Raw genomic sequence first — 15234 nt, 5'->3', positions numbered from 1 at the left:
TAAAAATCCATGTTTCGAAACCATGCCATGGAGTATGGTACAGGAAAACCCTTCAATTAATTTAAATCCTTCTTTTTTATGGTATCTAGACTGATGAGTAATGTCTATATACAATATATTTATCATGTCTTGTTAACAGGAGAAAAATAATAGTATAAAGAAGACAATCTTTGGAACCAAATGGGTTGATATTGAACCCAAGATAAACCTGCACTAAAAAACACGACAGCAGACAGAAAGAGAGAATGAATATAAATCTGCATCCCTTCAGCCAATCTTCTCTGTGTTTGTGTCATCTGATGGCCATATCACAGTCTCTTTGAGCCGTTCACGCATCAACTCCAAGTTCTCATCAGAGATTTCTTTATATATCTCAGCATGATCACATTTCTACATCACAATAACAAGAAAGTACCTTTTACATATTTATGTGCTTAATTTACATGTCAAAGCAAAAGCGGCAGTCAATTACCTTAATCCATTTCCCATACAGGTGAAGGCGTGTGACCATCACTCTTTCTGCAAGGTCCTGCTTCTCCTGCCAGTAAAAAGGATGAATCCATTCAAATGTTGTTACTCTTACAATTCTATCCTCTATCTACCTGTCTTTGCTAAAATACATTATTCGTTTTAATGACCATGTGAAAATTACACTTGTTTGCTGAGAAAAATTGAGCGAAAAAAGCACATATATCTTGCATCTTGTGCCCTAAAAGGATGTCAAAAGTAAGGCAAGCAATCAATTAAGCTACTTAAGGGAAAATCCGCGCAGCGTCAAAATCTGGGGAAACTATTGAAGCAGTTTCAAGGTAATCAAGTTACACATAAAGGCTTACAAAAAGACTACCTTCACGAGAGCGCGAAGGAAACGCTTGCCATCTCCTGGCTTATTATGCGCAACAAAACTGCCAAAATATAGAAATAAGCAAACTTAATAGGAAAAAAGGAATAGAACAATCACTAATCAGAATACTTGATAGATAGTCCAGCATTCACTTGATGAAAATGTTCATGTTATAATGGTTTCATGCCAACAGACAACCTGCATCTACAGTTAGGATATCTAGAAGTACCAGTGTTGATAAATCTATATGTCTCTTGTGTATTATTTTCAGTGCTCAAGTTTTCATGGATGAGAAACATGGGTGCTGCCTTTTTGACGTGAGATTCTCAACTTACAGAGCTTAAAAGCTAAATCACATCCATTCCATTTAAAAATAACCAAATGTGCGAAAAGGTGTTTGGTTAGAAAAATAAAAGGAAAACAAAGCGTAAATAAATAAGAAAGTTACTAGGAGAAGCATTAGTCTTGGCCCAGTGAAGACTCCACTTACTTATAAAACCATGTATATTGCGTTGGATTCATCTCGTAGAGCTGGTTAAGTACAGTCCTTACAGCTTTGTATGTGAAATAATTGAGTAGTTGCTGCAGGCAGGAGCATCTTGATCAGCATAAGAGAAAATTACAAAGCACTATCATTAACATAGGCATGTCAATAGTTATCAATGTTCTTGAAATTCATGGTCAGATAACTTTTATTTCAACGAACAGGGAAATTTTATATCACACAATCCAGCAGTAACTGTAACTGTATATCTCATGCTTCCAGAAGCAAATCAAAGAGGGAGTTGAGATACGTACTACGGTTCTGTAAAAATTTATCAATCTAAGCTTATGATTTATAAACGATCATTTGATTTGATATCCATTATGTTATTCAGTTGATTGCTAAGTTTATTATTTTTATAGTAGCAACTACTAGCAAAAGGAAATGTTTGTGACACCATGTTTAATTAGCTAATAATTTATGCAGCCATAGTCTTCTACATTCAGCATATTAATTTCCTTTGAGTTGCATTCCTTTTTTAACTTGATGAGTTTTATTTAAGTAGGCTTTACGCTTCAAGACATTGTAACAGCAGCATATTTGGAACACAGACATGAATTCATGATTATTGACATCTGAGTTTCATCATCTACAGGCCAAAATAGAGGAGGAGGGGGAGGGGGAGCTAATAAATATAGAGCTAATAAATGCATCAAACAACAATAAAAGCTTACCGTTTTGACATCCTCAAAACTATCCTCATATTGCCCCGCCAACTCGCTGACAATCACAAGTCCCCTATCCTTTCTCTGTTTCCTTGAGCTCTTACTAACGATTCCTGAAATAGCTTTTGATGAGAGCCTCCAATCATGCCATGAGTCCACGAAAGAACTCCCCAGTTCCAATGATCCTGGCCTTGTTAACTGCTTTCTCTTTATTGAACTCCTTTGCAAAGCCAAATCTCCACTGTTCTTAAGACCAATATTAGTTGTGGGCAGCGAATCCAAACACAAACATGGACTGGTGTGTGGATCCACCACAGATGAGCCCATTACAGATAAAGCTCCCACCATTTCTCTCCGCCCAATTTCAGCTTAAGGGAATCCTTCAGAAGTATATCAATACCCTAGTCAAGATTATGGCTGAGCTTGATGTTTCTTTGGTGTTAATGAATAAAATACAAAGATACCCAATAACAGAAATCAAGTGCGTGCAAATGGGTATCCAATAAAATGGGAGATACACGTTTGTAGTCAAAGATTCATGAACGGAAAGAGAATTAGGAGGGTGCTTGAGGAGAGAGAGGTATAATGGAGCAAGGAAAGTGGGAAGGATGTAAAAGGTGTGTTCTTTAGAAGGTGTGACAAGTCTTGACCAAACAAAATTTTGAGGTCCAAAATTCTCCAAGCCAGAAGGGACGAGGGGTTAACACGTTTAAAAATCAAAGTTTTACAGCTTCTTTTCTTGATTTCCAGAGTCTAACCAAAGTACCTGGACAGATTTTCCTCTAATTCGGTGGCTCCCCTGTTCCACGTGTTGTTTGGTGTATATGAACGTGTTAAAGTGAACAGGAAGCCTTGCATAATGCATAGTTCATACCGTTTAGGCTAGAGAGTTTCAAACGGTAACTCTATCTATGCCCACGCTCAACATTACAATGTGGAACTGAGTCGCCGTACACTCCGAGTCACTGATGGAAATTGGAAACTAGCTGGAGCAAAAGAGGTAAACGAAGACAGGTAGTGTTATTTTCGAGAATTACGTGGTCTCGACCAAACCATAGACTTATGGACAGTGAAAGGATAGAGTTAGCGTGTGTATGCTTGTGAGATGCTCCGCTCTTGAACAGTCACACTCCTAACAAGAGCTAGCAGAAGTTACGGGCAAAATATCTTTCAATTCAATTCATCAACTTTGTGTGGAAAATATGGCTGTTTGTTTGCTTGTATGAACAAGGCCAATCCATCCATAAACGGAATATAGAATAGAGCTTGACAGAAAATAACGATGCCTTGCGGTTTTATTAGCACACGAAAAAAAACATATTCTGTGATTAAACTAACATGGTGATAAACTTTATGAAGTCTCGTGGCGTATCATAGACAGAAGGAATTAAAAGCGGTGCTCATGTTTGGGAGGCGAGAGAGAAAATGACAGCCAGGAAGTAAAATTTGAATGGGGGCATTTCACATGGTTTAAGCAAGTAGTAGCCTGTAAGGACGCAGCTAGACTTGGACTTTTCTATGTAGGCAGAGAAGGGAATGGGAATGCGAGTGTCTATTATTTGTTATTATTTATTAATAAATAAATAATAAAATAATTAATTAATATATATACATATATATATTTGAATTTTGTGTATGTATTAAATGATAAAATGATAGATGTTATTCATATATTTGTATTTTATGTCAGTATTAATAAATAAAAAATAAAATGATAGATGTTATTCATATATTTGTATTTTATGTCAGTATTAATAAATAAAAGATAAATTGATAGATGTTATTCATATTATTTTAAAAAAATCTAAATATTATATATATATATATATATTTTTAATTAGATATTAGCAGATTTCAAATAGAGTTTTACAATATTAATGGCTCTAAAATCTTTTAACTGATTTATATCAGGTCGGTATTTATGAGTTCGGAATAAATTATTATGTTGCTCAGGAGTGCAAGCGCGTGAGAAGTAGTAGCACGCTCCTGTGTTCCTGAACCGTGTAAGCAATAAATAGATTCTGTTCTGTTCTGTCTGAAACTTGCGACTCTGTCTTGGTAATAAAGCTAGGAGCTAAGCTAAGCTTTAGCTCATACATGGTCAAGCAGACGTAAAGTCCTAAATCCGTAAATCGTATGCACACGTCCACCGTCCACGTGAGTGCTATACCATACCAGTATACCACCCTACGGTCTGCGCGTGAGATTGGTTGGGCTTGATTTCTTAGCCTTTGGTTCAAACTGGGCTCTCAACCCAAGCTCACTTGTTAAGCCCAAATCAAGCAAGTGAGCAGCTCAAAGTATATTAATTAACTATAAACTAAAGGATGAGGAGATTTTACTATTCCCTTTATTATTTATTAGAATTTTACTGTTTTTTTAATATTTTTAATATTAAATTTGTTTTTTATTAAATGATACACTTTTATAACATGAATCACGTTAATCTAGTTTGAAATTAACTCGATTGAGTTAAGGTTTTTTTTTAATTAGTTTTTTTTTAATTAGTTTTTTTTTAATTTTATCCTTTAATATTAGGTTGATTGAGAATTAGACTTGATGATTTTTTTTTTTTACTTTCTATTATGTTATTTCAACCTCATGACTCATGAATAGTGTTTAAAGGGTTAACCCGAGTAGACTCGAGTTGTTTTTTGTGTTTTATTTTTAATTAATTTTTTTTTTCAATTTCATTATTCAACATTGGATCGGTGGGGAATTGAGTTTCATAATCTGTTTCGATCTGTTTTCTATAAGAATATATTGATCTCATGATCAAGATCATCTATTTTAACATTTTAACCACAGTTAAATCATGTTATTTTTTTCTAAGAGGTTATCTTGGTATCATGACTTGGGTCATGAGTCCTTCAATATTGAATTTTTTATATTAGGTTTTTTTTGTCTCATGACGCGAGTCACGGGTTTGGTGGGCTAACCCAATTGACTTGAATTTTATTTTTAATTGATTTTTTTTATAATTCCATCATTTAATATTGTATTTTATTTGGAATTAGATTTCATAATTTTTTTTATTTGCTTTTTATTAGGTTATTTCGCCCTCATAATCCAGGAATAGTATTTAACAGGTTAATCCGGATTGACTTAACTTATTTTTTAAGTCTTTTTTTTTTATTAAAACTTTTACAAATTTCATCAGTCAACGTTGGGTCCGACATAGTGATTGAAAATTAAGTTTCATAATTTGTTTTAACTTACCCTCCATGAGGTTATTTCAATCTCATGGTCAAAATCGTGAATTTGGTAGGTTAACCCAGGTTAAATCAAGTTTTTTTTTTCTTCTTTATATTAGCTTATCTCGTTTAATGACCCGGTTTATGGGTTTGACAGATTGACTTGGATCATTTTTTATATTTTTTTCAATTGATTTCTTTTCTAATCGATTTGCTTTTCATAAGATTATCTCAATCTTATGACCCGAATCGCGAGTTTGACTGATTAACTCTAGTTACTTTTTTAAGTCCTTTTTTTAATTATTTTTTTTTTCAATTTCATCATTCAACATTGGTTTGATTGAAAATCAAGTTTCATAATTCATTTTAATTTGCTTTCTATGAGGTTATCATAGTCTCACAACCTAAGTCGCATATTTGACATATTAACCTGAGTTGATCAAAGTCAATCCAATATGTTGTTATCTTAATATTAAAAAAAATATCAACTTGAATTTTTTTTGTCAGATTATATTTGTACAAGTTGTGTGGATTGCTCTAGGATTTGCAAATTTAATTGGGTTATATCGTGTCAATTCTCATATGATTTAAAAAGATTATTAAAAAAATTTAATAACTTTTAAATATTTTTTATATTAAAAAAATTAATTTGTCCCATAACATATGAATATGATCTAGTTCCTCCTATTTGCATAGAAAAAGCTAAGTTCTAGTCTCAACTTTTCTTCGATTTTAATTTTAATTTTCCCTTGTTTTTCGTAACAGGGGCTGGTTGGATCATGGACGGGATGGGCTTTTAGGCTTCAGCTTCAAAACAGGGCTGGCAATGGCATGCTGCCATCCCCTTCCTATTTCGCATTCCATAAACATCTGAAGAAATTTAATGCCATAAGCAAGTTAAAATCTTCATATAATCAATAATAATATTGATAAATAAAAAAAGTATAATTGGATCTGAGATTATTTGGAGTCGAAATCCATCAGGAGGATCGCGACTAAATTTATTCTATAAAAAATCTTATTTTTGACACATAGATAAATAATAAAACGACGCCGTTAGCAGTGGGATAATGGTAAACAACATCATTCCAGCATCAGTTTCCCTAGCAAAACTAAAAAAGCCTTTCGGGGCCTAGAGAGCTTCAGTTTCCAGCAAGAAGAAAGGACAACCCGAACAAAAGAAGCAATTTCACACTTGAACGCACGCACGCACGCGCTTATTCAAAAGAATCGAAAAGGAAATGTTCTATAGAGGGTACGTGCGTGATTTTCCCAACTCAAAACCTTTTTTTCTTTTTTCTCTACAATCCAATCTTTCTTCTAAACGATTTCCTTCTATTTCTTCTGGTTTGTTAATTGGTTCTCGTAATTGGGTTCTTTTTATTTATTTTCTTTATGCCATTAATTTCTTAATTTTTCTGCGCAAGAGGCTGTTAATCTTTTGCTTATATCAAGAGGCTATGTTGGTGCCTTTTGTTTTGTTGCCCAGCTTGCTGTATCTTTGATTATATTATCTGGGTGTGATTTGTTCTTGTTTAATTTGATCTCGAGCTCTTAAAAAATTAACCATTCAGTAACTATATCTCTTTAGAGATGCTTACAGAAAGAAAATGATTATATTAGGAACGCAAAGAGCTGGTTTTTATTATTAATCTATGATTTAGTGATTGATGTTGGGGCAGAAGGCGGTGTCTTATTGAAATGATTTAGTGATTTAGTGATTTAGTATTTTGGAAATACTTTGCTCGGATATATTTTCAACTATTAAAATGGGTGAATAAATCCACCTATCGATTCTTGTGAAATATTGAGGGCCGCTGTAATTTATAACATGCCGTTACTTGTACTAGTTTTGCTAATTTGATGCTTTCGAGAGGGAAGGGATTTAACTACAAGTAGGCTAAGATGGTGTCTTACAAATTTATTATTTTGATCAGTGAGATTGAAATGGATTAAATGAATATATAGACTTATGCAGGCTGTTGTAAACAAAAGGAAGTGATATTAGAACTGCGAAATAGCATCATCTCATGATATCCTAAAGTTACATATTGATGTTAGTTATTGTGATGTTTTAATATTTGTGAGACACCATTATGAAATCACTGAAAGCTGGTGGCCTGGGGTTAAGAGTTCACTTCCTACTTTGAAGTGATTTGCTGGGGAGAGGTTGTGAGTCTGTATCTATGATTGGAAGGCTCATTTCCACTGATCCTTTTCATGGGAATGAGGACAGAGTGTGACTTAGCTCAACTTGATGGAATACCCACGGGGCAGCTACATCATGGTGTGTTTACCTGCCTGAAGAAACTAAAAAAAGGGAGAGTGAGGGGGGGGGGGGGGACAAGAGCTTTATGCAAAAGAATTTCAATACACACAAGGGGTGACCAAGCTTTGTTTTTAAAGAAAAACATATTTTAAGCAAATATTGCTTTTAGACCCCCCCCCCCCCAAAAAAAAAAAAAAAAAAAAAGAAAGAAAGAAAGAAAGAAAGAAAGAAGAAGAAGAAGAAGAAAACAGTTGTGCTTTTAAAGAACAACAATACTAAACTGGCATTTAGTTGTCCGTTTTAATTTGCCGAGTATTCACCATCAAGGATGTAAAACATGTTTTTTAAAAAAAAAACGAGGACGAATGTGTTTGCTTGACAATTTAAATCTACAAATCATGCAAGTTCAACCTAGCACATACAACGTACTGGTGCGTTTCCAATGGACATATGATTCTAATTTAGGTGCATTCCTCTATTTAAAGGGAGGTTGTAGGCCATACTTTTTTTTATTGCTGATCTTGCTTGATCTCTTATTCTTTTGGTAGGTCAGGGAGAACATAGTTCAATCATTTAGTAATTTTGGAATCCCGGACAGCTTAAGGATGAGAATCCAGTTAGTTTATTTGGGGGCACTAGTCTAAGCTTATGGATAGAATAAATGTTAAACATGTAAGGAAATGAGTAAGATTTGGGAGTGGAGTATCTTTTAGTGGAACCATGAATTTGAAACCAATCATGTGGTTTCTAAGGTAAGTTTAGGTCTTAAAAGTTGTAATTTCAGAGTTCTCATTGAAGGTTTCCAATGATTTTATAGTCCAGTAACTTGATCTCACTCACTTCTCAAGAAGCTAAACCAAGCTCTTCTAATTGTTCATGTATCTCATTGTTTCCTCAATCCTCAGACAGCCCAAATTGGTAATATGCCCATTAGTAAAACAAGAACATTAATAAGCATGGTCCACTTAAAAATTCTAATTGATTTTCTTGAAGAAAATTTAAACTGAGGCTGACCGAGTTGATAAGCACTAGAGATGTTCTGAATGCATTAAGACCAGCAAACAAATCATTCAGTTACACTGAGATGACAGAAATAACTTTGAACTTTTTAGCATCTGGAATTCTTGTGTTCATTCAAGGCTCTGGGATGCCAATTTTATTTCTTGCCTTGGAATTTTTTTTATATATATGTTTTTAATTTTTCTTAATTGATAAAAGAATACCAACCTTTAAGGAACAAAAGCTTAAATTTCTGGTGATATTCTTGGATGTAGTTGCATATAATTTTGCATGATTCTGTGCATAAAGTATTGGGGAGCTTCCTATGTGATTTGCCTATTTGATTTATTTTTTTTAAATTGAAGTAGATATCCTGACGGTCCTGATGGACGTGAAATGGGTGCAAAACGTCAGCGGATGGTTGATCAGGGTCCTTCATTCTATGGTAATTCCCCTGGTTCAAGTTTTATGTACAACACACCTCCCTATGGATATGTTAGCCAGCCACCTCCGCCTTTCCCTGTTGTTCGCCTTCGTGGTCTTCCTTTTGACTGCACAGAAACTGATGTGGCTGAGTTCTTTCGTGGTTTGGACATAGTTGATGTTCTTTTTGTTCACAAGGGTGGTAAGTTCACTGGTGAAGCTTTTTGTGTTCTGGGGTATCCTCTTCAAGTTGATTTTGCACTTCAAAAGAACAGGCAGAACATGGGCAGGAGATATGTTGAGGTTTTTCGGAGTAAGAGGCAGGATTATTACAAGGCAATAGCAAATGAAGTTTCAGAATCTCGTGGTTCACCACGACGAAATATCTCTAGGGCTAAATCTTACGATGAGGGAAAGGACTTAGCCGAACATACAGGGGTATTACGATTGAGGGGGCTGCCATTTTCAGCTGGCAAGGATGACATAATGGAATTCTTTAAAGATTTTGTTTTATCTGAAGATTTGATTCATATTACGATGAATTCAGAGGGTAGGCCAACTGGGGAAGCCTTTGTGGAGTTTGCAAATGCAGAAGATTCTAAAGCAGCGATGGCCAAAGATAGGATGACTCTTGGGAGTCGTTATATAGAGCTGTTTCCCTCATCAATCGAGGAGTTGGATGAAGCGGTTTCAAGAGGCCGGTGACTAGTTCTTATTATACATCTGCTTATATCCGGTATTTTGTACCAGAAATCTTTAACCTTGCCTTGTTGTTTTAAATTTTGCTTTACTAGTTTTTCCCTAATAAGACTACTTGTTTGTTGTTTTGAGCTGTTTATCTTAGGATTCCACTTATGAATATATTCATATCTAGTCAGATTGGTATTCTAATATTGTGTATTGGTCTAGCGTGTAACTTCATTGGTTTTTAAGGCTTTTGATGCCACCTTTGAAGAAGACTGGTTTAAAGGAGGTTTCCTACGAAAATATAGGTGCTATTTTGAAGGTCTGATGACTATTCTTCCAGAGTGTGATTGGCTATTCCAAAACGGTGTGGATTGTGGAATTTGTTGGAATATGGCTACATCAATTGCATTTCAGTGCTGTGATTCTCGGTACAAGTTTCCTTTTTCTTATTGCATGTCTTGTAGAATTGAAGAAAGGCAGCATATCATTGTCACTGGAGAATTCAACTGTTGCTTTTACTGTCATAATTGTTGCATGTCAAGTAATTTATTTAATTTCTTGCTCCTGTTCTTGTTGCAAATACTCTAGTTGATGAATAGGTTTTTCTCTCGTCGATTTGACGTGAAGTACCGGTTTCCTGATCTCTAACCCGAAATTTCAACACACATAATAGCACGTCCAGACTCTGGACTGCATGGACCTCTTTGGATCAAGATATATGTATTTGTTCCGTGATAGATAAAACTAAAAATCCCTTTTCTTTTAACCATCCAAACTTGCATCGTTTATTTCCACTCCGTTATAATCCTGCTGATGAATTCTTAGCACGTACTCCTTTGACTCGTGTGAGCTAGGAAGTGGAAAAGGAGTGAAAGGGGTACATGCACAAAGACAGAGGCGCCACTTTTGGCTGAGCGATTCACGGCAATAATTTTTGCTGCTTTTGAGGGGATATGAAGGATAAAACAAAACCTGGATTTCGACGCTAAAAGGGTACTTTCTTGGTGCTAAACCGAGTAATCCTCCTTGACAGGCAAAAATATACTGCCAACGTCCAATCAGGCTCCAAAAGATTCGTGTATTGAAACTTGGGCAGCCAGGAGAGAATGCCATGCAGAGAAGATGACAGAAATGTGGAAACAAGCTCCTCGTCCTGGCTATATTCAAAGCAAATTCTTTATCTAAAGTAGTATTTGTTGCCTAATTTTGGACCTGATGCATTCTCGATATAAAACCAAGTACTAGTTTGTTTAAACCAATGCATGAGCAACATGATTCGTGTGTTCTTCCCCATCTTTAATTTATCCACATCTTGAAAGTTAATAGAACTTATCCTCCTTTTGTTTTGAGCAGAATCAAACTCAAAGGCTAGTTTTTATTTTTTCTGGTAAAACTAACTAAGAAGCTAATGAAACACCTGACAATGGAGGTGAGAATCATGAATTCAAGCTTTATAAATTCGATTGTCTGTAGTTGATGAGGGGTAATTATGGGAATTGCCCTAATTGTCTGTCCTAGTTTTTATCAGATTTTCACTAGTTTCATTTCTTGCGAGAAAACTTGTATTTTCACCGACAATCAGCAGGACATTTCACTGCTATCGCTCCAGTCTGATCGGCGTTTTGTATTCAAGTGCCGTTGGCCAGTAATCCGGACAGAGAGCAGTAAAAATTACATAGGATTCTATTGTCAAGGAGTTGTTGTGTGCGTGCGTGTATCTGAATATACAAACAAAACTTTTACTTGAATTATGTTCTAAACTAATCAACTCATGCTTAATTAATTAAAAGAAGCAGAAAAAAAAATGTTTGATATAATAAATCGGTGAACAGATCATAGGTAGATCACATGGAAAAAAACTACATATTTTACACCCATGTATCTCCGAAAGTATCCTATCCTATCAATTTGTAGAACAAAATTTAAGATATTTTTTATTAATTTTTCAAGTATATTTGTTTTTTGCGCTTAAAAAGTATTTTTTAATGATTTTGGATTGTTTTAATATACTGATTTCAAAAATAAATTTTAAAAAATAAAATAAAATATTATTTTAATATATCTTTAAAAAAAAATACTTTATAAAATAATCGCTACCACAATTTCAAATACTATCTAAGAATCTAATTCAACCTTTACCAGATTAGTTTTACTTTTATCATATAATTAAATCAAAGATTACATGAATGAAAGAGGCAAATTTAGATTCAACAACAAGAAGTAGAATTCAAAACAAAAGAAATTCCATTGACCCATCTGATTTAAGATAAGCTCAAGCATACTCTGTTCAGTTCTAGCACCAATAAAAAAGAAAAACAGAGTAAAATTGTGCCTTTCAGTAAACAATAATGGCGTGAAACTTTGAAAAATGTGGATAAGTTTGCCACGTGCACAACAATCAGTAAACTCTTTTTTAGGATCCCCTGGAGAGGGTCTGAAAATGTTTTTTTTCCCCTTACAAAACGCCAAGAAAGAGAGAATCAGTGAATATAAAAAAAAAAGTCTGAGCCAGGTGAGCTAGCCAGGTAGGGCTGTGCCTAGCAGGTCACGCTACTAAACAGTGCCTCGGCTTTGTCCTCTCTTGACTTTCACTTGTGAAATCTTTGTTAAGTGAAGGCAGGCAGGAGGCCACAGGATATCTTTGCCTACATGCTGCTGCTAGTAGACTAGTAGACTAGTAGACTAGCAGTTGTTGTAGCAGACAAAATGTGAGTAAATAAACGAAACTCAGGAATCTTAACTATCAACTGTTCATGACTTCATGTCTTGCCCTTGTTAGTCTTGTTGTTGTGCAATCCTAGGATGCACGAAAGTTTCCAACTACTCCTTCTTTGACACTGATCTTTCTAATTAAGGGCAGGGGCAGTCACCGGATTTAATCAATGATGAAAAAAATTAAGAAGTTTTAGATTATTGGGGTGATATCCTAAAATTCCATGTTTAAATAGTGATTAATATTTAAACATTCATGTTTATATTTTCTTCTTTTTAGCCCAGAAAATACAAATAGTTACTAGAAATCTTGATGCTTATAAAATAATTTTTATTAATAAAATTTAAGAACCTTTCAATGATAAAATCAGTAATTTTAAATAAAAATAACAATAACAAAATTTTAATTTTAAATTTTAAAAATAAAAATATTTATTTTTGTTTTGTGTGATTAATTCTCTGAGACAGAAACTTATAGTGCCAGCAAGAATCTTTAACGACCTTTATACTTACTGAGTTTAGTGTATGGTGAGGTTTAGAAGAGACGAGTGTGGTAATTTATCAGATTCACGTTGCTTTAAATTCAATCATATGTTAGATCCAAGTATATTGTATTTGACATATTACTAAACTCATGTTATCTTAAGTTTAACTGAACCCAAAAATTTATCAGACTTATATTATCATATTATGTTGGTTTTCATATATGTATATGTTAAATTAATATTTGATTTTTTCCATTGAAAAAAATATTTATCACAGACATAAAATTAAGTTAACTAAAAAAAAAAAACCTAATACTAAGGCTTTTTAAAAACAAAATCGTTTTGTGATAAAAAAAAATAATCTAAAATAAATCGTCTTCACGTATTAATATGTTTCGGGCAATGAGCAATCCTGCCCAAATCCCTATATTCATGAATTTTTGAAACAAGTCGACTCCTCAATATCAGAACACGGGCAGCGGGCAGACTGACCGAAGTACCCCCGAGCACTTGAGTGAGAGAATATAAATCCTTGATCTCTTTCAAAGGGTTAAAGCTCTCTCCCTCCCTCGGCCCCCTCTTCCAGTCTCTCTAGGGTTTTGATTTGGGCTTTTACGCCCTCTTAACACCGAGCCGGCTAGTATTTTCTTTCTAGTACCTGGTTTCTCAACATAGAGTCCTTGGTGTTTCATATATAGAGTACAAGGTAAGTGTTTTCTTTCCATTAACGATAGTTTGAATAAGTATATATAGATCATTTTCTAATACTAATAGTTTAAAACAGTACCTGCTTTGGGTTTGTTTCTTCATTAAAACTAGGTTTTGCTAAATGATCTCTAGATGGTATCTGGTTGAAGAAAATCTCCATTTGGGTTTTGAAAGATTGAGCAAGGCAGTGATCTCCATATCTAGTGGGGTTTTTATGTTTAGAAGTAGCTAGCACAGTTGTAGTGATCTTGAAAAAGCTGTTTGAAAAGAGTTGACGGGAAAAAGGTTTTTTAGTTTGTTCTTGCCAGTTTTAAGTACTACCTGTTTCTTCTGTACTTCAACTCTATATCCCTACCAGTTAATTTGCCACACACATCTAGATACCAAAGTTCTTATACTCCTTGCTCTCGAATATGGCTCCAAATGGTAGAAAAAGAACAAGAGCAAAAACAACAAGAAGAACCCAGTACAAGAAGCGGGTTATGAAGCCCAAGAGCATTAAAGAAGCTTCAATAATTGAGGATTTGCCTTCTAACTCTTCCACCACCACCACAAGCTGCAATGGTTGTTCAAAGATTGATGGCTTAGATTTTGAGGGTGTTGATATCTCTGCAAGTGCATGCTCTACTCCAAAAGCTGAGAGGTTTCGGATACCAGAGATTCAAACATGTCCACCTGCACCAAGGAAGGAAAGGATAATATCAAATTGCTCTTTGCAAAGGAGACCGATTGCTTTTTTTGCTCCTCCGGATTTGGAGCTCTTCTTCTTCTATGCAATTCACGATGTATCGGTTTAAATGTTTGTTCATAGGATATGATCAAGATCATTCAGTAGTCTTAAGAGGTGATCCTTAATATTTATTACTTTCATGTAGTATAGTGTGATAGTTTGAGATTTTTGATTGAGTGCTCTCAGGAGGCAGTTGTTAATTAGCTTTAGCTTTTTTATTCTGTTTGCTTGCTAATTTTAGCCTGGGTTTTCAATTTGCAGGGTACACTAATATACTAAATTTAGCTGGGGCTGTCCAGCTAAATTTAGCCTTACGCATGCTGTTCCCTGAGCTTTTATATCTTTTTTAGGTGTATTGCTGACTTTTGGAGTTTGGAGAGTGCAAATCAATGGCTTGAATTAAGGTTCCTGAGTGTGAAATTATCAGTTTTTGTTTGTTTGGTCAACCTGGGAATGTAAAGGCACGAGTGACTTCTGCTTTTATGTTCAAATGAAGTCCCTCCCTGATCCACTCTTCTTTTCCTCATGTTATTGCTAAGTGATCACTGTTAACAGATTAATGGGTCATAAATCAATCAACTGGTTGTACAAACTACATGAAAAGAAGTCCATTCTACCACTTCAGTTGAATATTATGGTTCCCAGGCACACTCTAATGTCTTTCTTGTTTGTTGCTGTGGGCTCCCCAAGGCCCCAACACTCCACTGATTATATTGACCACTACTGCCTGTCTAATGTAATTACCGATTACACTCAATTAATGGCTGCAGTCGTAATATACTTCAGGGTCCACCAAATTCATGACCATAGATACATCAATGTATCTTCACACTTGTTGGATCTGAAAAAGACTTGCACAAAAGGTATTCCCATATTCGATCTACTTTTGGATCAGAACCCAGAGCAAGAATATGATTAATTTTCAAGGGTAGAGAGAGGGCTTCGCATGTAGGGTTGGTGATGGCGCGCAGTAA

The 15234-nt window shown here is 34.8% G+C and overlaps 2 protein-coding genes and 1 long non-coding RNA gene across 3 annotated transcripts; 2 read left to right on the top strand and 1 right to left on the bottom strand.

Annotated features, from left to right (window-relative positions):
- Nucleotides 1-56: 56 nt before the first annotated feature.
- On the bottom strand, nucleotides 57-2857 carry LOC7465149 (chaperonin-like RbcX protein 2, chloroplastic). The gene is made up of 5 exons (XM_002298366.4): nucleotides 2063-2857; nucleotides 1335-1426; nucleotides 848-905; nucleotides 473-538; nucleotides 57-390 (listed from the first exon to the last, which is right to left on the bottom strand). Exons 1-5 carry the CDS (start codon nucleotides 2399-2401, stop codon nucleotides 268-270), a joined length of 678 nt encoding a protein of 225 aa, XP_002298402.2. The 5' UTR covers nucleotides 2402-2857; the 3' UTR covers nucleotides 57-267.
- A 3459-nt stretch (nucleotides 2858-6316) lies between these two features.
- LOC7480048 (uncharacterized) lies at nucleotides 6317-9948 on the top strand. The gene is made up of 2 exons (XM_002299872.4): nucleotides 6317-6502; nucleotides 8884-9948. Exons 1-2 carry the CDS (start codon nucleotides 6489-6491, stop codon nucleotides 9641-9643), a joined length of 774 nt encoding a protein of 257 aa, XP_002299908.2. The 5' UTR covers nucleotides 6317-6488; the 3' UTR covers nucleotides 9644-9948.
- A 3314-nt stretch (nucleotides 9949-13262) lies between these two features.
- LOC7465147 (uncharacterized) lies at nucleotides 13263-14776 on the top strand. Its single transcript, XR_002983265.2, has 2 exons — nucleotides 13263-14374; nucleotides 14522-14776. It is a non-coding gene; the product is annotated as an uncharacterized LOC7465147 (long non-coding RNA).
- Nucleotides 14777-15234: the final 458 nt, after the last annotated feature.

This window comes from Populus trichocarpa, chromosome 1, assembly GCF_000002775.5.
Source record: "Populus trichocarpa isolate Nisqually-1 chromosome 1, P.trichocarpa_v4.1, whole genome shotgun sequence".
NCBI lineage: Eukaryota > Viridiplantae > Streptophyta > Magnoliopsida > Malpighiales > Salicaceae > Populus > Populus trichocarpa.
The sequence above is the reverse complement of the archived record's forward strand: the minus strand, read 5'-3'. Positions and strand labels throughout refer to the sequence as shown.